This window comes from Ranitomeya variabilis, chromosome 3 (assembly GCF_051348905.1).
Source record: "Ranitomeya variabilis isolate aRanVar5 chromosome 3, aRanVar5.hap1, whole genome shotgun sequence".
Lineage (NCBI taxonomy): Eukaryota > Metazoa > Chordata > Amphibia > Anura > Dendrobatidae > Ranitomeya > Ranitomeya variabilis.
Window position 1 is genome coordinate 717398538 of NC_135234.1, and position 27814 is coordinate 717426351.

The window sequence follows — 27814 nt, forward strand, 5'->3', positions numbered from 1 at the left end:
TTTTATTTTAAAGTTTTTAGTTTTCTGTAAATTTTTAATTTTTTACTTAACGGAGTGAAGGGGGCGACGGGTTCCTTTTTTTATAGGGTCCGCTCTCCCCCGAACCATCAACAGGCGAGCACGGCGAGTATACCTCCCCGTCCCTCTCCTGCGACGTATGGGGCACGCCTAATCTACGCTAGGGCGACGGTTCCTATACGGTCCCGATCTCCCCCCTGTAAGATGGCGAGCACATGGAGTTTACCTCTTATGTGCATCTCCCGGGCTCCACCGCACTCAAGCCCTCATCTTGGCGTCTCGTAGTCCCCACAGTAGCCGTAAGCCCCCTGTGGCAGGCGCAGAAGAACCCTGCAAAATCTCCATGCGGCAGGCACAGCTGTAAGTCCCCTGAGAAGGCAAGCATGCTTCAGGAGGCTCTCCGTCCCCCGACACAGGGAGGATCGATTGAGCTGGAGGTGGTCCCTCCTTTGGTGAGTACTATCTTCCTCACGCTACCGGCGTGGGAAGAAGCGGTCCGGGTCCCTGGGGAGAGGTACCGCTGGCTAGATGCCAGCGACAATCGTTAGGCGCGGCGTCGCGGCCGCCAGAGCGCTTCGTCGGCCGGCTCCACTAATTTAGTCCCCGGCTTCTCCAGCCGGACTAGGCCGCAGTTCAAAAAAACCCGCCCACGCCGGAGCCCCGCCCACTGTTCAGGCGCTTCTCGTTTTCAATGAGAAGAGCCCTGCAAATCTCGGGCGCCATCTTGGGACTCCACTGCTACAGGGAAATACAGCCGAAAACGCTACCTCCCTCTCTTCCTCCCTGGGGACACCAGTTCAGGACCGTGGGTAAGCTGCTCCGCTACATAGGGAAAAGCTTAACCCCTTCCCTGCTCACATAACTGCTACTGCGGTTTATCGGAAATAGACATTCACTATGTCTCAATCTATGAAAAAAAAAAAAAAAGGGGACAAAAAAGCACACTGTATTTTTTACCATTTGTGCCACTTGCAAGTCTGCCTTGCCAAGTACCCACAGTCCCCCCTTGTGCCAGAACTGTGACCTGGCCAGTGCGCAGCCGCCTTCTGCCGCCACTTCCTATGTCGTCTCCTGAGTGCGCCGCGCACGTTCAGGGAATCCTGGGTCCTCCTTAAACCAGAATTCACCTCCGTCGGCTGCGACGGAATCTGATAACGGCGCGGGGCTGTCCGACCACAGGGGGCGCACCGTTGTACGGGACTCCCGGGGTTCCAGGAAAAGGACCTTTTTCCCATCTCCCGTACACGCGCGAGCTTCAGCTTCTGCAAGCTCATTTTCTCGCTCCCCCTCCCCTGAGGGTCGCAGCGTACAGGGCTCAGTATATGAGTCGGAGGAATCTTTAACCCAGACTCCTCTATTGGTCACATTAATGGTGGACGATGAATCTGCTTCCTCTCAGGAACACGTTGTATCTTTTAAGAAGTCTCCATAATCACCCTGAGTTTCAGGATATTATCCAAAACACAGGGAGCAGAAAAGCGCTTTACGGCTCAAAAAGCCACGGAAGCTGAATATCCTTTCTCAAGGGATCTGGTGAAGGGCTTACTTCTTTCTCCTTCTGGATCCTGCCGTGTCGCGGCTTGCATCCAAAACAATCTTCTCTCTGTCAGACGATTCATCAGTCAAAAACCCTTCTGACCGCCAGATTGATTATTTGGCTCGCTCAGTCTTTGAAGTCTCAGGAGCAGCCCTCCTTCCATCCTTTGCAGCTACCTGGGTAGCTAAGGCAATGGTGACCTGGGCTGAGGTGTTGACCTTTACCGTCCACGGCAGTAATCGTCCCCCAGGGACGGCCAGACTAGTTAACCAGTTAGCTCAGGCCGGAGATTTTGTCGTTAGCGCCTCCATAGATGCGGCTAATTGCGCAGCGCAAGCGGCTGCTAACGCAATTTCCATCGGGGGGGGGCCCTATGGCTCCGCGATTGGCGAGCAGACTCTCCTTCCAAAAAAGTCGCTGACCTCTCTTCCTTACCAAGCAGGTCGTTTAATTTGGGGGAAAACCTAGACCAAATCATTTCTGACGCTACCGGATTATAAGAAAAGAAAAAAAAAAAGTGAATTTCTTCCCCAGCATGGAATCAGCAGCAGTTTCGATTCCGGTCATTTCGTAACAACTCCAGTTTGTCGTCCTCTTCCCCTGGTTCGGGACGTCGGGACAACAGAACTTCCCAGGTCTCATACAGACCAAACCGTTCCTGGAAACCCGGACCCAGGCCGTCTGCCCCTGAGCCGTCCGCATCCCTTAAACCTTCACAATGACTCGTTGGCGTGTCCGGCCGACACTGACAACGTAGGCTGACGCCTTCTTTCGTTCTGTCAACAGTGGCTCTCGGTCGTTCACGACGAGTGGGTCAGAGAGCTCGTGTCTTCCGGATACAAAATCGAGTTTTTTCTCTTCACGCCATACAGGCGCTTCAAAAGGACGGTGTCATCACTCCAGTCCCTCGTGACCAAAGGTTCACGTGTTTTTACTCCAACCTTTTCGTGGTCCAAAAGAAGGACGGGACTCTACGGCCCATACTGGATCTCAAACTGCTAAAACAAATTCGTACGGGTCCGACACTTCAGGATGGACCGCCTCCGTTCCGTTGTCGCGTCCCTGGGAAAAGGAGAGTGCCTTGCATTCATAGACATCAAACGATGCCTATCTACACATCCCAATTTTTCCCTCTCATCAGCAGTTCCTGCTCTTTGCAGCCCAAGAAGTACACTTCCAGTCTGTGGCCTTGCCCTTCGGACTTGCCACCGCCCCCAGAGTCTTCACAAAGGTCATGGCGGCTGTCATGGCCATTCTTCGCGCTCGGGGAGTGGTAGTCCTGCCATATCTGGACGACCTATTAATCAAAGGTCCGTCCCAGTCTACCTGCGAGGAGTCGGTGAGCATCACCGTGGATTCTCCTTCTCGCCTGGGTTGTAAGGTCAACTTCGAGAAATCATCTCCAGTGCCGGCCCAGCAAATCTCCTTCCTGGGCATGATTTTGAACTCTACCCGCGGGCTGGTCATTCTCCCTCCAGAGAAGGTTCTATCCTTACAACAGGGAGCGCGCAGGCTCTTCCGCCCAGTCCCTCACTCCATTCGCTTTGCGATGCGCATCCTCGGAAAAATGGTTGCGGCGATGGAAGCCATTCTGTTTGCGCAGTGCCATCCCCGTCCCTTGCAACAGGCGCTCCTTTTAGCCTGAGACAGAAGCCCGGTTCCTCTCGACCGTCGCTTTCATCTACCCCCACAGGTCAGGCAGACCCTCAGGTGGTGGACACTACAGTCTTCCTTGAACCAAGGGAAATCCTTTCTTCCCGTGCGCTGGTTGGTGGTGACTACCGATGCCAGCCTTTTTGGCTGGGGTGCAATTTTTATTCACCACACGGCACAGGGTCGTTGGTCCACGAGATAGTCACGTCTCCCAATCAATATCCTGGAAATTTGAGCGATCATTCTCGCTTTACACAACGTTCACCAACCTTCTCGCAGGTCATCCCATCAGAATTCAATCCCACAACGCCACAGCCGTGGCGTACATCAACCACAAGGGGGAACCCGCAGCAGAGCAGCCATGCGCGAAGTCTCCCACATCCTGCGCTTGGCAGAGACCAATCACTCGCTCATATCGGCGATCCACATACCGGGCGTGGAGAATTGGGAAGCGGACTTCCTCAGTCGCCAAAGTCTTGCTTCGGGCGAGTGGTCCCTCCATCCGGAAGTTTTCCAGCAGATTTGCCTTCGCTGGCTGACGCCGGATGTGGATCTCATGACCTTGAGGTTCAACAACCAGGTTCCCCAGTTCATTGCCCGTTCCCACGATCCTCGCGCCATCGGGGTAGATGCCCTGGTTCTGTCGTGGCATCCGTTCCAGCTGCCATACATTTTTCCGCCCCTTTCTCTGCTTCCGAGAGTCATCAAAAGATCACAGCAGAGGGGAGACCGGTGATTCTCGTCGCGCCCGACTGGCCGCGCCGAGCATGGTACACGGAACTCGTCCAAATGGTCGCCGACACCCCCTGGCACCTTCCAGATCGCACGGACCTTCTCTTCTAGGGCCCAATTTGCCATCAGAACTCTGGGACCCTGTCTTTGATGGCGTGGCCGTTGAATCCTGGATTTTAGCCCAAGCTGGATTCTCCCCGGGGGTCCTTCTACCATGATTCGCGCTAGGAAACCCGTATCCATGCGCATTTATCATCGCACCTGGCGTATCTTCTTTTCATAGTGCAATACCCATGGACATTTGCCCTTAGTCTTTTCCATTCCGTCCATTCTGGAGTTTCTCCAATCAAGTTTAGAGTCAGGCCTTGCCCTAAGCTCGCTCAAGGGACAAGTGTCCGCCTTGTCTGTTCTATTCCAACGAAGGATCGCTTCCACACTGCCGGTTAAGACGTTCATCCAAGGAGTCTCCCGGGTGGTCCCTCCTTATAGAATGCCTTTGGCGTCATGGAATCTTAACTTGGTTCTCGGAGTTCTTCAGGAGGCCTCTTTCGAACCATTGCAGGACATCTCTCACCCTCCTCTCATCGAGGGTGGTCTTTCTAGTGGCAATTACGTCAATTAGGAGAGTTTCTGAGTTGGCGGCTCTCTCTTGCCGACCCCCCCCCCCCTTTTTCTGAATTTTTTACCCAGATAAGGTGGTTTTGAGAACCTCTCCCGAGGACATTGTCTTCCCGTCTTTCTGTCCTGCACCTACTCATTGTATCGAGAAAGCTCTCCATACTCTGGACCTGGTTTGAGCTCTTCGGAGGTACATATCTCGCACGGCTCCCTTCTGTAAGTCGGATGTCCTCTTCGTGCTTCCGGAGGGACATTGGAAGGGTCTACCTGCCTCAAAGGCCACTCTAGCCAAGTAGATTTGTTCCGCTATTCAGGAATCCTTTCGTGTCAGGAACACTCCTGTCCCACCCGGGATTCAGGCGCATTCCACCCGGTCGGTCGGTGCTTCTTGGGCCATTCGGCACCAGGCGTCCGCACATCAGCTTGTAAAGCTACGACTTAGTCCAGTCTGCATACTTTCACGAAGCACTACCTCCTCCATACTCAGGCTTCGGCAGACGCTGCCCTCGGCAGGCGCATTCTGCACACATCGGTACCTCAGTAAGCTGGTGGTACATGGGGTATTAGCATATTGCTCCCCACCCAGGGACTGCTTTTGTACGTCCCATGGTCCTGTGTCCCCCAATGAGGCGTAGGAGAAAAGGAGATTTTTGTGTACTCACCGTAAAATCTTTTTCTCCGAGCCACTCATTGGGGGACACAGCACCCACCCTGTTAGCCTGTTTTGGCTTGTTGTTACTTCTTTGGTTTTGACATAGTTTGTCTTTGTTCATGCTCCTACTGCTTTACTACCGAACTGGTTGAAATTGTATCCAGTGAAGGGGTGTATACTGCAGAGGAGGAGTTAATCTTTCTGTTTACTTAGTGTCCTCCTAGTGGCAGCAGCATAACACCCATGGTCCTGTGTCCCCCAATGAGTGGCTCGGAGAAAAAGATTTTACGGTGAGTACACAAAAATCTCCTTTTTTAAAACGTTATTTATTTCGTACATTACCTTTTTAGTCCCCTTAGGGGACTTGAACAAGTGATTTATGATATTCTATTATATTAACCGGTTGGTACCACGGAGTCACGCTTCCCGGGCGGAGGTGTAGTACCCTCATTGCTCCATTTACATGTAATTGCTGTGGTCAGAAACGGACAGCGGCATTTAAATGGTTAATCTAATAGACCACAGTTAACGGCTCTCCCATTATAAGCAAGAAAACCTATAAAGACATAGTAGTAGCCAGGAATGCATACAAAGTTTTTACTTTCATTAAAAAATTGTCAAGACACAATAAAAAATAGCAAAAAGGAGAATGTCAAAAAAAGTATAGACCACACAGGGTAACACCAGACACACCGCCTGTTCATATAGATGCATGCACAAAGGATTATCCAAAAATGAGATCTAATTAACAATTCATGTCCAAGAATATGGATTAATTTTTTTTTTTTTTCAGTTTGTGGATCAAGGAATCTCTCTGTAAATGACTTTCTAAGTGGCCTAGAAAACTGTGGATGGCTGCGTCACATCAAAGCCGTGCTGGATGCGTCCGTCTGGTTAGCGAAGGTACAGAATTCAGGGCATCACTGGGATATCGCTCAGTCTTCAGTTTTCTGGTTCAGTGCTTGCTGTCAGTGAATGCAAACGTTCATAGGTCGAATGGCTCACACGGCGGAAGAGTTCAGTAAAAAGAGAGCGAGAGCTTTCAATCTCATTCTCAGGCCAAGTTTTTAATAGTAAACCGAAAATGGTTCCATTCAATGACATCAAGCAGAGAACTGAAAATGGTTCCATTCAATGACATCAAGCAGAGAACTGAAAATGGTGAAAGTTCATGAGTCAAATAACATTTAAGGCGGATCTCTTACCGGATTTCACTTTACTTATATTATCGAGTAAATCTCTTGGACCCCATGAGGGTGGTGTACTTACTTTGAAAGTCCCATGTCAACATAGCTATTAAGATGGATATTTTAGGAGTTGGACTCGTAAAATCTTCATTTTAATGTCAGGCAGTAATAAAAGCTTCCAAAACAGATTAGACGGCCATTCTGACCTGGATTTTCAACGTAAGGACACCGGCCACATCAGGTTTTAGAAAGCTACTGAAAAATGTATGCCGTTTGTATTGTGAAATCTGGTGACCGATTCCCCCATAATTCTACAATGATTTAGATATCTCGGGGTGACACACTGCCTCTGACTCTGTTCAGTCACTGCAATCTATGATCCAGGTCCCATAACATCCCGCCTTATCTAATTTATCCCCCCATACGTCAGCAGCCCTCACTATAGGTGCCCATGAAGATGAACCTTTCACCTAAGAGATCTTCCAGTCTGCAGACCCCATGTTATAGAGCACATTGATATATAGATTTGTGGGAAAAGACCCAGTATAACCTGTGTTTTGCTCCTTCATACTCTTGTGCTTATTCTGGGCTTTTCGGGTCCAGTGGGCGGTCCTACACTTGTACATGGAGGACGGTCATCACTGATAGGACCGCCCACTGGACTGACATGCCCAGAAGGAGCTGATGTTTACATGATTAATACATAAGTCATCATGAATCTTTTCCCACAAATCTATATATCAATCTTCTCCACTCCTCCTGCTCTATATCAGGGGGCCTGCAGATCGGACGGCATTTTCAATTAGATAAATTCCCTTTAAATATTATTTTATCAAACCCAAAGATTTAAAGGGCAAAGTGATGCCAGAGATCGGAGAAAAGAAGGCTGAAGTGCGGCCTATTCCTGCAGGAGGTGAGCAGAGCCTGGCCGCTGCTTGTTACCCTCTTCCCCAATGAACACTATGCAGACTTTTCCAGGCTGAGCCTGCGTGTGTATGGGGGAGCCCTTTTCTGCAGTCAAACACCCACCCATCTGCAAGTTATCAGCTAGACACCTAACTTTTTAAAGGCGTTGTCCACTTCTTGGAGAACCCCTCCTGAATCCCTATTTTCCCACCCCAGTAAAATTATAAACAATGAGAGACTGGAAGGGTCTCCTGCAGACCCCGGGATGTTATGCCAACCCCTTGGCGTCCTGCGGTCATGTGACATGGGCGGAGCTAAACCGTACATCAAGTTTGCGCGAGTTAAATGCCGCTGTCGGAGATTGACAGCGGCATTTAACTAGTTAACAGCCGCGGGTGGATCAGCTGTCATGTGCCGGAAAAGGAGCGGGCTCATCGCCGAAGCTGCACCAAAGAGGGGGAGGTGACCTGTGACGGACACTGCACATCATAGGTCATTATGGGGTTAAAGGACAGTACAAGACTAATGGTTTCAGGAGCAAGAAATAGTCTGCCGCTTTAATTTTCCTTCTAACGGTGCTAGCTCGATAAAATGCAGATACCATGGTCTCGCTTCCTGCACCCTGATTTTACTAGGGTAAGCGGCCATATTCACTCTATGATTGCTGCAGATAAATTGTAATATTACATTATTACATCTAAATGTTCATTGGGTACCTGATACAATATTTATAGCCATCGAAAGATGTTCTCCAATGCGAGCAATAAAGGGGTATTCTTATCTCCAAGATCCTATCCCAATATGTAGTAGGTGTTATAATAATATTATCGAATACCTCCAATTAGAAATGTAGTATAGTTCTTCTGATTCGCTATGTCACTTCCCCCATGTGCAGGGCATTGCAGTAGCTTGGGTATCCGTGGTTACGGCCACTAACAGCTAACTATCACTATATAGGTGGCTGTATCCATGGATATCTAAGCTGCTGCAATGCCCTGCACATGGGGTAAATGACATAGCGAATCAGAAGAACTATCCTACATTTCTAATTGGAGGTATTTGCTGCTATTATTAATATTACACCTACTACATATTGGGATAGGATCTTGGAGATGAGAATAGAAAATAGAATAGAATAGAATAGAATAGAAGTGTATGTATAATAGTGTCACCTAATTACACTTACAGGGGGGGGCAGCCGTCAGATTAGGAGGTTTCGGCATTGTGATGGGAAATGAGAAGAGTCCAGCTTTTTGCTGACCGGGCCTGGAGATATCCATTAGTGTGTGTGGCAGTATTGAGGGAGGGGTGTGCTCACTGGTGTCCGCCCGGGGCCGCGCTCCTCCCTGCCTGGAATCACAATTAGGACAGATTCCTGGTGCTCGCCGGCTACAGACGGCCATTATATGTCTGCAGGCATCGGAGGAACCGATGAGGAAAGGTCACACACTGTCCATTGCAGTCAGTAACGTTACTGCTTCATATGTTCGGAGGCTCGGGGACAGGATTATCTGCTGTCATGTTATTTGGACAGTCAATCATTTGCGGGCTTTTTAGAGACGCTTACGCCACTTTCTATAATATGACTCCTTTTTATCAGTCCTTCCTAATAACCAAGAGCTACAGCTTATTCTTCTGAAGATTACAGACATTTTTATTACTTAAAGGGGACCTGTCACCAGTTCACAAGGGGCCTGTTTTTATTCCTAGTTTATTCCCCTGAGAATGCCATTTTTAATTTTATTTTTTTAATCCAACATACAGTTCTAGAGATAGGGGACATTTTATTTATTTGGCACTATAATTATAAAATAAAAGCAAAAACTAGTCACTTTTGAACTGGTGAAAGGTCTTCTTTAAAGGAGCCCTCCTCCTTCCCTCAAAGTTTTTTTCCTCTTAATATATTGCAATCATCATATTATACAGCACTGTGTCCTTACAATTGTTCATTTTATCTTTCTACCCAGATAATTCTTCTCTTTTTCCATAAGATCTATGACATCGCGTGATTAATAACTAGCTGAATCCTTCTAAGCTCTATGTAGAAACAGGAGGGCAATTTTCCCTGTATGAGTCATGAGTTACTGCAAAAGTCCCTGGCAGGGGAAGGAGGCAGCAGCTGGGTCAGGAATTAGAGGGGGATGATTTTTGTAAGGACAAGAGACTTCTTGTTTCTACATAGAGAAGAGAAAAGAAAATAATTGTCTGGGTAGAAAGGTAAAATGAGCAATTGTAAGTACACAGTGCTGCATAATATGATGACTGCAATATATTAAGAGGATAAAAACTTTGATGGCAGTGCTCCTTTAAAGCGAAGCTGTCAGGTCCCCTAATTTATGTAAATCGCAATGTCGGTGTCGACTGTGAGCTCACTATCCCAGGCCCTATCAGTTATGGATAGAAGGGTCGGATTAGCGAGCTCACTGGGGGCTGCGAGGTTGGTCCGCACACCCGTTGGACTGTACAGTGCCATGTACCATGTTGGAGAGCAGCGAATAAAGATCGTTATTAGAGGTTTGCCGCTGCGCACAGAATGGATTGTTAGCATCCTAATTAGGAAGGACAAAATGTGCTGACGATAGAGAGAAAAAAAGAAAAAATAAATATATATTTTTTTTATAAATTACAGATTAGTCTATATGTACCACTAAATAATACAATTTCTCCCATATAATACAAGGCATCATACTGTTACACGAGTGAAAAAAAGAAAAACAGTAATGGCTGCTGAAATGTGGCGAAACATACAGTACAGACCAAAAGTTTGGACACACCTTCTCATTTAAAGATTTTTCTGTATTTTCATGACTATGAAAATGGTACATTCACACTGAAGGCATCAAAACTAAGAATTAACACATGTGGAATTATATACTTAACAAAAAAGTGTGAAACAACTGAAATTATGTCTTATATTCTAGGTTCTTCAAAGTTGCCACCTTTTGCTTTGATGACTGCTTTGCACACTCTTGGCATTCTCTTGATGAGATTCAAGAGGTAGTCACTGGGAATGGTCTTCCAACAATCTTGAAGGAGTTCCCAGAGATGCTTAGCACTCGTTGGCCCCTTTGCCTTCACTCTGCGGTCCAGCTCACCCCAAACCATCTCGATTGGGTTCAGGTCTGGTGACTGTGGAGGCCAGGTCATCTGGGGTAGCACCCCATCACTCTGTTTCTTGGTCAAATAGCCCTTACACAGCCTGGAGGTGTGTTTGGGGTCATTGTCCTGTTGAAAAATAAATGATGGTCCAACTAAACGCAAACCGGATGGAATAGCAGGCCACTGCAAGATGCTGTGGTAGCCATGCTGGTTCAGTATGCCTTCAATTTTGAATAAATCCCCAACAGTGTCACCAGCAAAGCACCCCCACACCATCACACCTCCTCCTCCATGCTTCACGGTGGGAACCAGGCATGCACAGTCCATCCGTTCACCTTTTCTGCGTCGCACAAAGACACGGTGTTTGGAACCAAAGATCTCAAATTTGGACTCATGAGACCAAAGCACAGATTTCCACTGGTCTAATGTCCATTCCTTGTGTTCTTTAGCCCAAACAAGTCTCTTCTGCTTGTTGCCTGTCCTTAGCAGTGGTTTCCTAGCAGCTATTTTACCATGAAGGCCTGCTGCACAAAGTCTCCTCTTAACAGTTGTTGTAGAGATGTGTCTGCTGCTAGAACCCTGTGTGGCATTGACCTGGTCTCTAATCTGAGCTGCTGGTAACCTGCGATTTCTGAGGCTGGTGACTCGGATAAACTTATCCTCAGAAGCAGAGATGACTCTTGGTCTTCCTTTCCTGGGGCGGTCCTCATGTGAGCCAGTTTCTTTGTAGCGCTTGATGGTTTTTGCCACTGCACTTGGGGAAACTTTCAAAGTTTGCCCAATTTTTCGGACTGACTGACTGAGTAATGATGGCCACTCGTTTTTCTTTACTTAGCTGCTTTTTTCTTGCCATAATACAAATTCTAACAGTCTATTCATTAGGACTATCAGCTGTGTATCCACTAGACTTCTGCACAACACAACTGATGGTCCCAACCCCATTTATAAGGCAAGAAATCCCACTTATTAAACCTGACGGCACACCTGTGAAGTGAAAACCATTCCCGGTGACTACCTCTTGAAGCTCATCAAGAGAATGCCAAGAGTGTGCAAAGCAGTCATCAAAGCAAAAGGTGGCTACTTTGAAGAACCTAGAATATAAGACATACTTTCAGTTGTTTCACACTTGTTTGTTAAGTATATAATTCCACGTCTTAATTCATAGTTTTGATGCCTTCAGTGTGAATGTACAATTTTCATAGTCATGAAAATACAGAAAAATCTTACTGTCTGTACTGTACATGAAAAAAAAAAAGAATAAAAAAAAATTGTCTGGTCACTAAAAGTCTAATCTAAGGAATCCTGGTCCCAGCCAGTGTATCAGCTGCATCTATGGTACACGCACCAGAGCCATTAATTTCTCTGTTCCCAGGCTATATATGATGAGAGGACCAGCGTGCTCGTCCATTGCTCCGATGGCTGGGACCGCACATCACAAGTCTGCTCACTGGGATCCTTACTGCTTGATCCATTTTACAGAACCATCAAAGGATTCATGGTAAGTCCAGCGCTACCTGTTATGTTCTCCCTGCGAAAACTAAAGAAGGATGCGCCGTACAGCATGGAGGAGATCCAGACGGCAGCAGGGATTTAGTAGATTATTTCCGATTTGTATAAATCTACATAAAATAGAAGTTAGAAATCTTGGATGAATATTTAAAAAGACGAATTTTCCTTTGAGATTCCATTTACAGACATATTTTTGGCTCAGTAATATCAGGCTGAGAATCGGGGTTTTTTACGGGTGATGTAGAGCACTACTGAGCCATTAGTGAGCTCATTGCACAGCTACATTTCACAATTAGGGAGCAGTCAGGCGGCTGTATTAAAGGAAACCTGTCACCCCCAATATCGAAGGTGAGCTAAGTCCACCAGCATCAGGGGCTTATCTACAGCATTCTGGAATGCTGTAGATAAACCCCTGATGTATCCTGAAAGATAAGAAAAAGAGGTTAGATTATACTCACCCAGGGGCATCGCGGTCCGGTCCGGGGCCTCCCATCTTCTTACGATGACGTCCTCTTCTTGTCTTCAGGCTGCGGCTCCGATGCAGGCGTACTTTGCCTGCCCTGTTGAGGGCAGAGCTAAGTGCTGCAGTGTGCAGGTGCCGGGAAAGGTCAGAGAGGCCCAGCACCTGCGCACTGCAGTACTTTGCTCTGCCCTCAACAGGACAGACAAAGTACACCTGCGCCGGAGCCGCGGCGTGACTACAAGAAGAGGACATCATCGTAAGAAGATAGGAGGCACCGAACCGGACTGCGACGCCTATCGGACCGGACCGCAGTGGGACCGCCCCTGGGTGAGTATAATCTAACCTCTTTTTCTCATCTTTCAGGATACATCGGGGGCTTATCTACAGCATTACAGAATACTGTAGATAAGCCCCTGATGCTGGTGGGCTTAGCTCACCTTCGATTTTGGGGGTGACAGGTTCCCTTTAATCGGTCTGAGATTGGAACGCCGTGCGCAGCCGCATAGAAATACATGAAGCTGTCATGCTCGGGTTGGGCAGTCTGTGCATTGCCGTCCGATCTTGGTCCCGACTTATACGGCCATCTGACTGCGCCCTCACAAGCAGTTGAAAGAGATTATTGCCGTGAGATCTACTTCTGTATGGCCAAGGACTTGAGTTTTCAAGTCAGGTGGCCATGTACTTAAAGTTGTTGTACGAACATTTCACCATCTATAACATGTAAGTTCGGCCTAAAGTGGGGCAGAGACAGCTGGCAAAGGATAGGCATGTAGAAATGTGAAGATCCTCAGTCAAGGAGACCCCGTACACAAACTAATGATGCCCCACTGACTGTGATCTACTGACTATGGACAGATGAGTACATGGACTGCAGGTTATGTGGAGCAAATTTTGCTCTTCTGATGCCTAGTAGTGATGGGTGAACATGCTGGGATAAGGTGTTATTTATGCTCGGGTGCTAACCGAGTGTCTTCCCCGTGCTCGAAAAATATGTTCTAGTCCTGTGGCTGCAGGTCTCGCGGCTGGGAGTGCCTAACAACCCGGAAATCACTGCATGTGTTGTGGCTGTCAAATAGCCATGAGACCTGCCGCCACAGGACTAGAACCTATTATTCAAGCACGCCGAAGACACTCGGTGAGCACCTGAGCATGGTGGATAACACCTTATAACAGCACGTTCGCTCATCACTAATGCCTAGATGATATATAACATGGACTCTAGGATTCAGTGATTGGTAGCTGGCTTATCCTCTCTCTACTATTTATATGTGGTGCGGTCAGGACGAGCTCAGCGCAAAGTACTGTACACATCTAGCACATCCTCATGGATCAGTGATTACTAACTGCTTAGAATCAGTATTTCCACAGCAACTGTTGCATCTAAGCGGTTAGAGAAAACTTCCTTTATCACATTAAAGGTCCAAGGTTTTCCCTTCTTCTTTTTCAGGTTTTAATTGAGAAAGACTGGATATCATTTGGACACAAGTTTGCAGACAGGTAAACATTTGTCTTCTTAGTAATAATAATAGTGTTTGCTGTAAGTGAATATAAACATCCTGTTTATATCCGTCGTTGCAAATGAATCGCTCGATCGCCGGCATGAAACTGAATGGAAATAAGTAATAGGATATTTGGATGCTGCTTACACTTATCAGCAAAAGGGTAAAAATGTTTTGAGCTTTTGACTTTCAGGTTCACTATCTCACCATTCACTAATATGTCCGAGTCCCCGCAGCTGCATGTCTCGTAGCTGTTTGAGCGCCGCAACACATGCAGCCAACTCCAGTATCATCTGCAAGGTGAACTGGCTTTGACTTTATTTGCCTGGTAATGACTTATGTTAGCCATCACTTCATGACTCCTGAGGAAACAAGGACCGCCCTCATGACTCTTCACAGGTTGCAGGCGTCATTATATATATTTTTTTCCCTTTTGGTGCTATGAAGATTACAAAGAGGGACATTTTTAGAAACCTATTCCCATTCTGGCTAATGTTATGGTGCCGGTTTACGTCTAATGACTGGTTCACTTTAAAAAATAAATAAATAAAAGCTAAACGTGAAGTTATGTGAATTTGGTTGTAGGTGCGGGCAGTTGGACAGTGACGCCAAGGAGATCTCCCCGGTGTTCACACAGTTTTTGGAGTGTGTCTGGCACCTGACCGAGCAATTCCCGCAGGCTTTTGAATTCAATGAAGCGTTCCTTCTTCAGATACACGAGCACGTACACTCCTGCCAGTTCGGAAACTTTATTGGAAAATGTGAAAAAGAACGGGAAGAACTGAGGTTAGTGATCTATTCTTGTGGGAGAAGAAATATCCTACCGCTCGGGTTTTGATGTAATACAGATAATGATATCGAAAATGTAAAAAAAAAAATACATAAATTATAAAATGTATTCTTGTGCGTGTGTATGTATGTATGTATGTGTATATATATATATATATATATATATATATATATATATATATATATATATATAAAAATTACATTTAACATAAAATACTTGATTTACACAATAAGTTATTTTGTTTAGATGCATTCTCGTTAAGATGGCTGAGTAGTTTTCCCTGGAACTCTACAGAAAACACAAAATGACTGATCAAACCAAGCAGACACTCTGTGCATCCTAAGAAAGGCCAAACATTTCAGCACCATCCCACTTGTTGTTTCTGACTCGTATAAAGTCAGAGCTGTTGATCAGACGAGGTGGTGGTGAGGCAGGCGAATTAGTAGGAGTGGGGAAATGAATGGTGCGGCTGCGCCAAGGGTGCACTGAGCCCCTGTGCTAAGTTTAAGCAATTATTTTGTGCTGGTAGGCTTTATTTAAAGGAGTTGACCTCTTTTCGGACCATAAATAATGGGTTGTCCTGTAACGTTACAACCCCTTTAATATACCGAAGCCCCTGGGCAATAATATCGGCACACGTTATTTTTGTAGTAGAGCCATGAACAGGAAGGAAAGTAAAGGGTGCGGTTTCTTGCTGGCTTATCCCTGTTATTTCTCTCCCTGTTTGTGTATAAAGAAGGAACTGTCAATCATACCTAGCAGGATGGGAGGATCCTCCCCCTTGACTCCTCTCTGTTCCTGGCTTTTTTTAAAACAGTGTTTTCTCTGTGACCCGGCTGCCTGTTATATATTATACCTGGTTGTTTCAAAGGAGTCTGACACCCGTTTCGGGCTGCAGGAAACGCCCAACAGGTTCGCTTTATTACACACGACATAGATTTCTGAATCGGCACAGTTCCAGCCTAATGAGTCTCCATGAAGTGACCACAACGCTTGTTAGCGAGAGCAATTACATCCATCTTATAACATTACTTACTGCTAAATCAAGGCACTTATTTGCTGTATTTAGAGTGATTAATGCCCCTTCAATCGCTGTTTTGACAATTGGCAGCAATTAGGCTAATGTACTAAAACGATAGGTTTCTGGATTAATCGAGGCGCAGATTAAGGTCACCCCCTCCTGGCAGGAACCGGCTAATTTTCTAATTAATTGGATGACGATTACTGTGAAATTAAAGGAAAAGCTTTATATAATTAGCAAATCCGCACGAAAACAATAAAAAACAGCATATACAGTGTATGAATGTATGCATATGTGTGTGTGTATAATATACGCACACATATGCATATACTGTATATATATATACTGTATGTTTTTTGTGCTGATTTGTTAATTATATAAAGCCTTTCCTTTAATTTCACCATAATATACATCCAATTAATTAGAAAATTAGCCGATTCAAATATTATATATATATATATATATATATATATATATATATATATATATATATATATATATATATATATATATATATATATATATATATATATATATTAGATGGTAGCCCAATTCTTCTAACGCATCGGGTATTCTAGAATATGTATGTAGTCTATTTATGAAGATTTTAGAATAATACATTGAATACACAGGATTCAGCCGGCCACGACCAATTAGCGAAGCGTGGTTCAAATCCGGCGCCAATTCGCAGCCGGACTGCGCCTGTCACTGATTGTTCGCGGCCGACCATGTAGTATATAACAGCCCACGTAGCAAATAGCTCAGCCACGTAGTATATTGCACAGCCACATAGTATATAGCACAGCCACATAGTATATAGCACAGCCACGTAGTATATAGCACAGCCCATGGAGTATATAGCACAGCCCACGGAGTATATAGCACAGCCACATACAGTAGTATATAGCACAGCCCACAGAGTGTATAACAGCCCACATAGCATATAACACAGCCGTGTAGTTTATAACAGCCCACGTAGCATATAACACAGCTCACGTAGTATATAACAGCCCATGCACGCAGTGTATAACACAGCCCACGTAGTGTATAACACAGCCCACGTAGTGTATGACACAGGCCACGTAGTGTATGACACAGGTCACGTAGTGTATAACACAGGCCACGTAGTGTATAACACAGGCCACGTAGTGTATAACACAGGCCACGTAGTGTATAACACAGGCCACGTAGTGTATAACACAGGCCACGTAGTGTATAGCACAGCCCACGTATATAGCACAGCCCACGCAGTATATTGCACAGCCCACGTAGTATATTGCACAGCCGACGTAGTATATTGCACAGCCACGCAGTATATTGCACAACCCATGTAGTATATAGCAATGTGGGCATCATATCCGTTAAAAAAAAAAAAAGAATTAAAATAAAAATAGTTATATACTCACCTTCCGGAGCCCCCGGATGCAGGCGAAGCTGTTATCGACGCTCCTCGCGCGCTCCGGTCCCAAGAGCGCATTGCGGTCTTGCGAGATGATGACGTAGCGGTCTCGCGAGACCGCTACGTCATCATCTCGTGAGACCGCAATGCATGGAGCGGTCACCAGAGCGTCGCGAGGAGCGGGAAAGGCCGGTTCTGGATCCGAGGGGCCGACGGACGGTGAGAATATAACTATTTTTTATTTTTTTAATTATTTTTAACATTAGATCTTTTTACTATTGATGCTACATAGGCAGCATCAATAGTAAAAAGTAGGTCACACAGGGTTAATAGCAGCGGTAAAGGACTGCGTTACACCGCGGCATAACGCGGTCCGGTAACGCTGGCATTAACCCTGTGTGAGCGCTTACTGCGGGGAGTATGGAGCAGGCACTGACTGCGGGGAGGAAGGAGCGGCCATTTTGCCGCCGGACTGTGCCCGTCGCTGATTGGTTGTGGCCGTTTTGCCGCGACCAATCAGCGACTTGGATTTCCATGACAGACAGAGGCCGCGACCAATGAATATCCAAGACAGAAGGACAGACAGAAAGACGGTAGTGACCCTTAGACAATTATCTAGTAGATATATATATATATATATATATATATATATATATATATATATATATATATATACCAGCTAATTTTGGGAGTTTGAGGGTTCTGCGCAGGATCTTAGTTGTTCCCAGCATTGCGCTTTTCTGGACAGAGAGTTGCATCCGTTGCACGACGGATGCGATGTGCGGCAATCCGTCGCAATGCGTCGCTAATGCAAGTGTATGGAGAAAAAACGCATCCTGCGGGCAACTTTGCAGGATGCGTTTTTTTTTCCAAAACGACGCATTGCGACGTGCGTCACACAACGCTAGTGTGAAAGTAGCCTTAGAGTGGAGACCTCCTTGCATTGTGAGGAGCTTTGGTGTCTTCACATCTATATGATATATATCATGCTGTTCATATTTCACTGTGTCCTTCCTAGCTATGCTAATATATATATATACATTGTGTATAAAATATATATATTTTAGTGTAGCTGGGAAGGACATTGTGAAATGTGGACAACATAAGGAGGACTGATTAATACTAATAGTAATTGAACCCAGAAATGTACTGGCCGTTCATGGATCAAACCCCTGTCCTGCAGCACGTGTCCTCTGCATCCAAAGCTCTGCCGGCTATTGAACGCAGGTGAATCACATGTGTTCATTGAACTGTGCAGAATCACCGCACCCTATACATTGTACGGGTGAAATTTATCTTGCGTAGTCTAGCGTCTCCGCAAGATAAATTGACATGCTGCCGTCTTGAAAGACGCACCACATGTCCGTATCCGCTGGTGTCCATGCACGCATAGTGGGCACAGGATTTCTTAAAATCCCATCCACTATGCTGTAACATCTGGACGCTGCGTGTTGGATGCTGCAGAGGTACGCTGCACCCGACCGCAGCGTTTACTGACCGTGGGAACCTACCCTGACGTTTTGTTAGTAGTGTGTATGTATATATAATATGATATTAATTTGTATTTTTGTTTGTTTTCATACATCAGTGTGAGTAACTATCAGCGCCTCGCCACGTGTCGTCATTCTGACCTGTTATCACCATAGATAAATATGAGGTGTTACACTGATATAAAAGTCATCTTAGATATTACATATATAGAGGTCAGGATGTTATAAGATAAAACCTACATAAATTAGAGATATTAGATAGGTCGAGAAAGGTGAGATAAAATAAGATAAACAGTTTAACCTTATTTTTGTAGGTCAGGTTAAGTTTGGAGCAGTTCCACCACTGTGATGTTTTATTATACACCACCCAGCTTACAAGTGCTATTTAGCTCGGGACCCCTCTACGAGCCACTGTTAGAGCAGTTTATTTTCTAGACCTGCCTTGTATAAACCTATTTGTTCCACATACGTATCGAGTTTGTACCAATGGAGGCTGCAGCTCGTTCCACAAAATGTAAGCCTTCCCGAAGCGTCATTGACAGAAAAATAAAATGTTATTTCATGCATGTACCCTCCAGGATAGGTGAGAACTTACCGATAGCTGGAAGTCCTACCACTGAGACCTTCACCAATCCCGAGAACAATGGTCCATATAAGCACCTCACGCCAGTCATTGCCTTGGAGATGGATGGAGATAGCTGATTACAGCTTAGTCCCCTTCTCGGAATCCATGAGGGTCCCAGCAGTGGGATAGACAGCTATCAGCAAGTCATCACCTAAGGATAGGTGATAACTTGTATCTATGGGTCAACCACTTTAAAAATAACATCTCAACCTGAAAAAAGAGGAGTCTGTCAGCACAAAATGACTGTTATAATGGTAATCATTTTATTTCTATATGCCAACATTTTCCGCAGCACTTTACAATTCCGCAGGGACATGTACAGACATTTCAGGGTAACACATAGGTCAGCACATACCAAGAGGAGTGAGGGGCCTGCTCGCAAACTTACAATCTATGAGGAAATAGGGAGGGAAAAAAAGGTAAAAATAAAGTGTTTGTATTTTAAAGTCCAACCATTAGTATAATAAATAGTGGCATTCAAATAACGGTGCATGAATCGGTCGCCAGCCAGTATATGTTCAAGTACAGAAACAAAGTGCCTTTGAGTGCATGGAAGGAAGAACAGGGAATAGTTTAAAACTGTGGATACTGGGAATTAACCTTATTGTCTGGGGTAGTGCATTCCAGAAAATTAGTGCAGCACGAGAGAAGTCCTGGAGACAGGAGTGGGAGGTTAGGATTATACAGGATGTTAGTTCTAGGTAATTTGCAGAAAGGAGAGGACAGGTAGGGTCATAGACAGAGATGAGGGAGGAGATGTAGGGTGGTGCAGAACTGTGGAGCATTTTGTTAGGTGAGAGTTATAAGTTTATATTGGATTCTGCAGCAGATGGACAACCAGTGCAATGACTGGCACAAGGTGGAGGCTGTTGTGAATTCCGCTCTTGGGCTCCCTCCGGTGGTTGTAAGTGGCACTTTTGTGAGTTCTGCTCTTGGGCTCCCTCCGGTGGATTTAAGTGGAACTGCTGCTCCTTGGATTTAGCAGTCAGCAGCTGCTTCCACTGATCGTCTATTCTGGCTCGGCTATTTATCCTGGCTCTATCCTTCAGCTAGTGCCAGTTGTCAATGGTTCCTGCTTGGATTCACATCTCTCTTGGATTTCCCTGATGTTCTGACCAGTTCAGCAAAGTTAAGTCCTTGCTTTGTTCTTGCAGTCCACATTTTGTGGACTTTATCGTTCAGCTCTTTCTATGTTTTTTCTTGTCCAGCTTGTCAGTATGGATTTATACAGTTTAGCTGGAAGCTCTGGGAAGCAGATTTACCCTCCACACCTTTAGTCAGGTGTGGAGATTTTTGTAAACTCTGTGGTGGATTTTTCTAGTTTTTAATACTGACCGCACAGTATTCTGTCCTATTCTATCTATCTAGCTAGAGTGGCCTCCTTTGCTTCATCCTGGTTTCATTCTGCGTATGTCATTTCCCTCTCCACTCACAGTCAATATTTGTGGGGGGCTGTCTTCCTTTGGGGATTTTCTCTGAGGCAAGATAGCTTTCCTGTTTCTATCTTTAGGGGTAGTTAGTCCTCCGGCTGTGACGAGGTGTCTAGGGAGTGACAGGAACATCCCACGGCTACTTCTAGTGTTGTGTTAAGATCAGGAACTGCGGTCAGTACAGGTACCACCTCCTCCAGAGCTCGTCCCATGTTGCTCCTAAACCACCAGTTCATAACAGGAGGCATCGGTGTATCGGTTGGAGAGAAATATGATACTGGCTGCTGCATTCAGGATGGAGTGGAGAGGGGAGAGTTTAGTAAGATGGAGACCGATTAGTAGAGAGTTGCAGTAGTCCAGACGAGAAACAATAAGAGCAATAATAAGACTCTTTGCTGAGTCAGGTAAGAAAAGGTTGAATTCTAGATATTTTTGAGGTGCAGGTTACATCAGCGAGTGATTGGATATAGGGAATGAATGAAAGATCTGAATCAAATAAAAGCCCAACCCCATGGCATAGCATTCAGTGCACTTTCCCACCTACTTGGTTTTCATCTGTTTCCACTCCTCTGTTCCTTGTTTGATAGCTTTGGTTCTACAGGAGCTCAGAGAAGAGTGGAAAACGAGACGGTGAGAAGGGTGCACCGAGCGCTGCATATTACTGTATCAGCTAAAATATAAAAAAAAAAAATGTATGGTTTAGGACGAAAAGAAATGTTATTGTTGTCAATTAACTGCAGGATAATTTTGCCTTGACATTTTACTATTACAGATTAAAAGATAAAACGCATTCATTATGGGCTCATCTTCTGAGCGAGCAGAGCAAGTTCCAGAATCCAATATTTGACTTGCACTCCCTGGAGACTCAGCCTGTTCTGGAGCCGAACACTATCTACTTTAACTTCAAGTAAGACCATTTTCCATCCATACATCACATTGCCGGTTGTTCTTCCATACATCTGGTCATCTGTATTACTCATCTTTGTATACAGGTTTTGGAGGAACATGTATCACCAGTTTGACCTGTTGCTGCACCCCAGGCAGTCAGTCCCCAATTTGCTCTTGAAAATATCGTCTGAAAACAAAGCATTAGAAGACGAACTGAAACAACTTCAATTGGTAAGGTTGGCTTAGTGACAGATCACTGCGCTCAATGGCAAGTTTCGGCTAAGAGGCATAATAAAATTATTTCTAAAAGTTCTTGGTGGCAAAAGTGTCATTTACACTCGCTGATCCTCCGCAGTTCCAGTTCTGACACTTTCCAAGTCCGTCCTCTTCTTTTCTTCTTGGTGTGGTCTGTACAGGAAATGCCCCCGGAACCAATCGCAGGCTGAGGCGTGTCACCACTATGGTCAGTGATTGGCTGAGCCGGCCATAAAGGCGGAATGAAGAAGTAGAGACCGGCGGGATCTGTGTAAGTGTAGTAACGGGAGATGTGGAGGAACAGTGAGGGCGAGTATTACTCTTTTTTAAATATTTTAAGTCCTTTGTAAAATAAATTTTTATTCAGTGGACAAGCAGAATAAAACTCAATACTAAATAATTGCATCTAACTACCAGAGCAACATTTTTTGCTGTTTTTTAATCTAATCTATATAATATATAAACATTTTTTTTTATTTTCTTGTAGAAAATCAGTAACCTTAGCAAAGAAGGAAAGTATGCCAGTGACAGCTGCTGCAGCTCCCCGACTGGCCAAGTGTCCCCCAAGCTAAAGGAGTCGTCTTGTTACAAGAAGGAAAAAGTTCTTCACCCCCTGCAGGACCCTAACCGAACCCTAGAGAGCAGTACCACTGAAGACAACCGCTATACTGACTACTCACAGGAGATATCCAAGGCTGAGCCCTCTATTGTCAGCCTGGAGTTTGGAGTTGCGAAAATGCGAGTTAGCTAAAGTCTGGACTACTCTAAAATCGCCTGGTGCTTGTAGGGAGCGCAGGGCACAGGGAGCGCAGGGCACGGGGAGCGCAGGGCACAGGGAGCGCCTCTCTCTGGCCTATGACATAGCGTGGATAGTGATTGTCTAGGTGAGAACGAGAGGAGGAGGTTAGGAAAAAGTATAGGGTGACTGGTAACAGCCTGTGAGCAGGTCATCGAGGACCCTTTATATGACCCTGCTACTACATACGGGGTCTGATACACGAATTATGTATATAGAAAGATTCAGACCTTTCCGACAAGTGAAATAGAACACGTGTAGGTAATGGAGGGGCACGTTAATATAACATATACATCCTATTTAACAAAGTCCTAGTTATTTTTATGGAGAGCCCCTGGAGCGGGCTGTATTTGTCCGGATACGTATGTACACAGTATATTTTATATGATCGGATGTAGCTGTATTGGTAACACAGGGGCCTTCACTCCTCCAGGTAATTTCAGATGATACATATCAAGAACACCGTATACATATATACCCTGCAGCCCGCATCACTCAATCCTTTAGTCATGGGAGACTAATATATTTCTTGGAAAGAATGACTTTTTGTAAGCCAGAAGTTGTACAAAATAGAATTTCTACATTTTTTCTCGTTAATCTGTAGGATTATGGTCGGTAGGACATTCAGGATATTTTTTTACATTTTTTTTTATAAAATGCATTTATTCTTGCCTGATTTTTACAATTCCTGGCATGGCATTTGTTGAGGCTGGTGCATCATCTTCGGCAGATGACGTCGCACCAGGCCCAACAAATGAAATGACCTGCTGGGGTTGCTGGAAGGTTAGAGATTCGCGGGCTTCCCGTCTCACCGCTAGGCACAATGACCTGGACGGTGGATCTGTGTCCCACGAATAGATCTACTATGGATCACTAGCCATGCGTTTTCTGTACCCCAGTGACTCTGAACAGGAATGCCTTCACCTTCTGGCCATGAATTGGGATGGCTCCATGTACATATATTCTGGATTTGGAAGGCTTTATTGTTTCTAAACTTCTTTTATAAAGGGAATTGTTTGCACTAGAAAACTTGAATCTCTTGTGATGATAGCCAGTAATTTGGGGTCTTTTATATACTGCGCTGCTTCTTTTTTATCTTTTGCTGTAAGCGTCTTCTGTGCTGGCGTGTGCCTCCAACGTCCTCTGGCGTGCCGGATCTCGCTGCTCTTTATACTTCCTTTAGATGATTTTGTGGATGTTGGCCAGGACGGAATCATGTCTGCTCGATTTGTAAGAGTGGAATGGATAAATGTTGTTTTATCTAGTTATCGTTTGTATTAAAACATAAGCTGTTGTTCATTATATTGCAATGTGATATTCTAGAGGGAATAAATAGGGGGGATTTACTGAGCCTTTTCAGACACCGCAGCCCAATGGAGAAAGACGTTCCAAATTTATTAAGAGGCGCATCAATACAATGCATGTAGGGTGTGGGAATATGGACCGGGCTCAGGTGCTGAGCCCGCACTATACCTGTGTGACACAACCGGCTTCTGCCTGTAACTGCAGCTGCATTTAAGGCTCATAGTCCAAGGGCGAGCCTCAACACAGGCTCTCATCCACTTCCTACACAACGTAGGATCTGCCCACAATATACATGCGCTCTTCCTCTTCTACCTTTATCTATTTTTCCAGGGTGAGTGACATCAGTCTGCCCCATAATCTCTCTCTGGGGTTTATTGATGCCCGGCCTTGCCCACCAAATCGGCCATATCTTCACGTGCCACCTCAAGCCCTGAACTGTGTATAACACACGTATATGCCAATTGTCCTAAATTTGTCAGGATTGTGCACATTATAGACAGCAATCCTGGAAAATTTGAGGTGTGCTGGGTCAAAAATGGGTAGAGTCTTGCACAAAACCCGCCCTCAGTTGGGTGCTCTTGGGTGGGTTGGGATGTGGTTACCACTACAAATGTTAATACCTATGAACACACATAGCAGTCCCGTTTTTAGCAGGACTGGTCTGTGATGGTGGAGAAGAGCTTAAAATGTCCAATCGAAGCCAAACCCTTGTGCTAGTTTGTGTCTCATTGCCCAAAATAGGCAGCCATATTACAAAATGTAAACATGCCTGAGGCCCAGAAAAACCCACTAAGGTACCCCGCATCAAGCCCAGGGTTCTGCCCTCTTGTTGAAACCCGCGCTTTAATGGGAATCTGTCAGGTGAGCGTCCTGAAATAGGGCTTGGGCCGCGCTTTCAGAATATGTAACTTTTATTGCTGTACCTTGTGTCGATTTCTTGCTGTAAATTCCAGACAATTCAGTGTCGTACGATGGCTAACCAAGTGTATGTAAATCACAAGTAAATATTCACCCCTACCGCCGACCATAATCCCACCCAACCCTCTGCGTCGGCGGTGCAGCCAGACTGCCGTATTACTTGGGAGGATCAACGCAGAGACTGAGCTAGCAATGGGCGGGGCGTGCTGTCAGTCACATGACAGGGGCGGGGCTCAGTGTAGGAAAGGGAGGCACCCTATCACTGACGCCGGCGCAGAGAGGTGGGCGGGATTAGCGGGGAATATTCACATTGGATGTACGTAGGCTTCACTAGCCGCTGCACAACTTTTCCGGAGCTTGCAGCAAGAAAACGGTACAAGGTACAACAATAAACGTTACCTATTCTGAGAGAGCTGTCCAAGAACTATTCCAGGATACTCTTTGTATGCTATGGAAAAATCACCTGACGGATTCCCTTTAAATATTGTCACAAAAGTTGAGAGGAAGGCAATCTGCCCTGTCTACGCTGGATGTGATCTCCTGGTTTCCGGTGGGTTTGTATGTCCTCTCCACCTAATAAGTGACCACTGCCTATATTATACTTTCTGTACTAGAGTCATTATTAGTGATGAGCGAGCGTGCTCGTTACTTGGGTTTCCCCGAGCATGCTCGGGTGGTCTCCAAGTATCTTGGGCATGCTCGCAGATTATGTTTGTGTTGCCGCAGCTGCATGATTTGCGGCTGCTAGACAGCCTGAATACATGTGTCATGCAGCTGCGGCAACACAAACATAATCTACGAGCATGCCCAAGATACTGGGAGAACACCCTAAACATCATGTTTGCAATTGGCTTTCTTTATAAAAAAAAAACTGGGCACCTTTTTGCCTTCTATAGCCCTTGCATTTTAGTAAGAAAAAAAAGGCCCAAAAGGCAGACAACTACTTTCAGCATATTGTCCCCATTTGACTTGTCAATAAAGCATATAAGTACATAGCCGAACTGGAAAGGCCCTCCTCCCCATCTCTACTATTGTTAGATCATTGCACTGTGTACACATGGCATATTGGTAGTATCCGCGCCGGTATGTCATCAGGGATTTCACTCTGATTTATCACTTTTCATCACAGACTTGTAGGTCTGCAGTTGTCAGGATGTCTGTACCTGCGGCCCGTCATACACATTACGTTAATATCAACTGAACCTTCTGATTTTGGCGCAACCAGACGTCTGTCTGATGGATATAATGGTGTCCTGACTTTCCTCCAGGAGCGTATGTCGGACAGAAGATTAGGCTGTTAATTTCAACATGCCTGATCCTTTGCAGTTCATCTGTATGGGGAAGGAACAGTTGTTGGGTAAAATGGCTTTTGACTGACTGCTGTCTAAGGTGTATGGTCAGATCTGTTCTGAAGATGTAAAATGATTGAGATTTTATCTGTTATTTTTAGTATTTTAGCTGCTGTCTTGACTTGAAATGATAACTTGAGTTTTTTGTTGTTTGCTGGATGCAGGAAATAAGACTTAGGTAAAACAAGCAATTGCCTGAAATCAGTAATAGGAGTTTATTGTTGTTTTCAGTTTTCAAAATAACAATGCACCTCTTGCCTACAGGCTGCTTGTGGTACTGCAGCTCCATCCTAAATGTGTCTGTCCTGCAATACCAGACAGAGCATATGAACAAGAATGGCGCGGTTTCAGGAAAAAAAAAACACCTTTAATAATTCCGGACAATCCCTTTTAAGTTGTTCTGGTGTAGAGGTCCACATGTAGATATAATTTGTATGTACAGGTATTTGGAAAGTGCTGATGAAGGACTTGGACCTTGGACCTATAAGGTTAGCGCACAGGTTTTGTCTCTTGAAATTAGCATGAACGGGATCTGTCATAGCTCGTCTGTCTGATGTGTATAGGGGTCTTCACACAGTCCTTTCACGGTAGATGAGGGAAGATATCAGGTTTGGGCATGTCCTTTCTTAAATGTTTGATAGACGTGGGACCTGCAGTTATCTCTTGTGTGTCTGTCTGTATTACGCCCTTCTCTTGTGTGTATGTCTGCATTACGCCCATCTCTTGTGTGTCTGTATTACGCCCTTTTCTTGTGTGTGTGTCTGTCTGTATTACGCCCTTCTCTTGTGTTTCTGTCTGTATTACGCCCTTCTTTTGTGTGTCTGTCTGTATTACGCCCTTTTCTTGTGTGTATGTCTGTATTACACCTTTCTCTTGTGTGTATGCCTGTATTACGCCCTTCTCTTGTGTGTCTGTCTGTATTACGCCCTTCTCTTGTGTGTATGTCTGTATTACGCCCTTCTCTTGTGTGTATGTCTGTATTACGCCCTTCTCTTGTGTGTATGTCTATTACGCCCTTCTCTTGTGTGTATGTCTATTACGCCCTTCTCTTGTGTGTATGTCTGTATTACGCCCTTCTCTTGTGTGTCTGTCTGTATTACGCCCTTGTGTGTATGTCTGTATTACACCTTTCTCTTGTGTGTATGTCTCTATTACGCCCTTCTCTTGTGTGTATGTCTGTATTACGCCCTTCTCTTGTGTCTGTCTGTATTACGCCCTTCTCGTGTGTCTGTCTGTATTATGCCCTTTTCCTGTGTGTATGTCTGTATTACACCTTTCTCTTGTGTGTATGTCTATTACGCCCTTCTCTTGTGTGTATGTCTGTATTACGCCCTTCTCTTGTGTGTATGTCTGTATTACGCCCTTCTCTTGTGTGTATGTCTATTACGCCCTTTTCGTGTGTATGTCTATTACGCCCTTCTCTTGTGTGTATGTCTGTATTACGCCCTTCTCTTGTGTGTCTGTCTGTATTACGCCCTTGTGTGTATGTCTGTATTACACCTTTCTCTTGTGTGTATGTCTCTATTACGCCCTTCTCTTGTGTGTATGTCTGTATTACGCCCTTCTCTTGTGTGTATGTCTGTATTGCGCCCTTTTCTTGTGTGTATGTCTGTATTACGCCTTTCTCTTGTGTGTATGTCTGTATTACGCCCTTCTCTTGTGTGTATGTCTGTAT

At 45.3% G+C, this 27814-nt stretch overlaps 1 protein-coding gene across 1 annotated transcript in view; it reads left to right on the forward strand.

The window, feature by feature from the left end:
- MTMR6 (myotubularin related protein 6) overlaps nucleotides 1–25650 on the forward strand; it is a 52613-nt gene extending 26963 nt beyond the window's left edge. Inside the window, exons 8-14 of the mRNA XM_077298318.1 lie at nucleotides 6004–6113; nucleotides 11775–11900; nucleotides 13822–13871; nucleotides 14459–14659; nucleotides 21401–21535; nucleotides 21621–21747; nucleotides 22259–25650. Of these exons, the coding sequence (XP_077154433.1) occupies nucleotides 6004–6113; nucleotides 11775–11900; nucleotides 13822–13871; nucleotides 14459–14659; nucleotides 21401–21535; nucleotides 21621–21747; nucleotides 22259–22522 (1013 nt within the window). The 3' untranslated portion in view covers nucleotides 22523–25650. The remainder of the gene's footprint in view (nucleotides 1–6003; nucleotides 6114–11774; nucleotides 11901–13821; nucleotides 13872–14458; nucleotides 14660–21400; nucleotides 21536–21620; nucleotides 21748–22258) is intronic.
- The last annotated feature ends 2164 nt before the right edge of the window (nucleotides 25651–27814 follow it).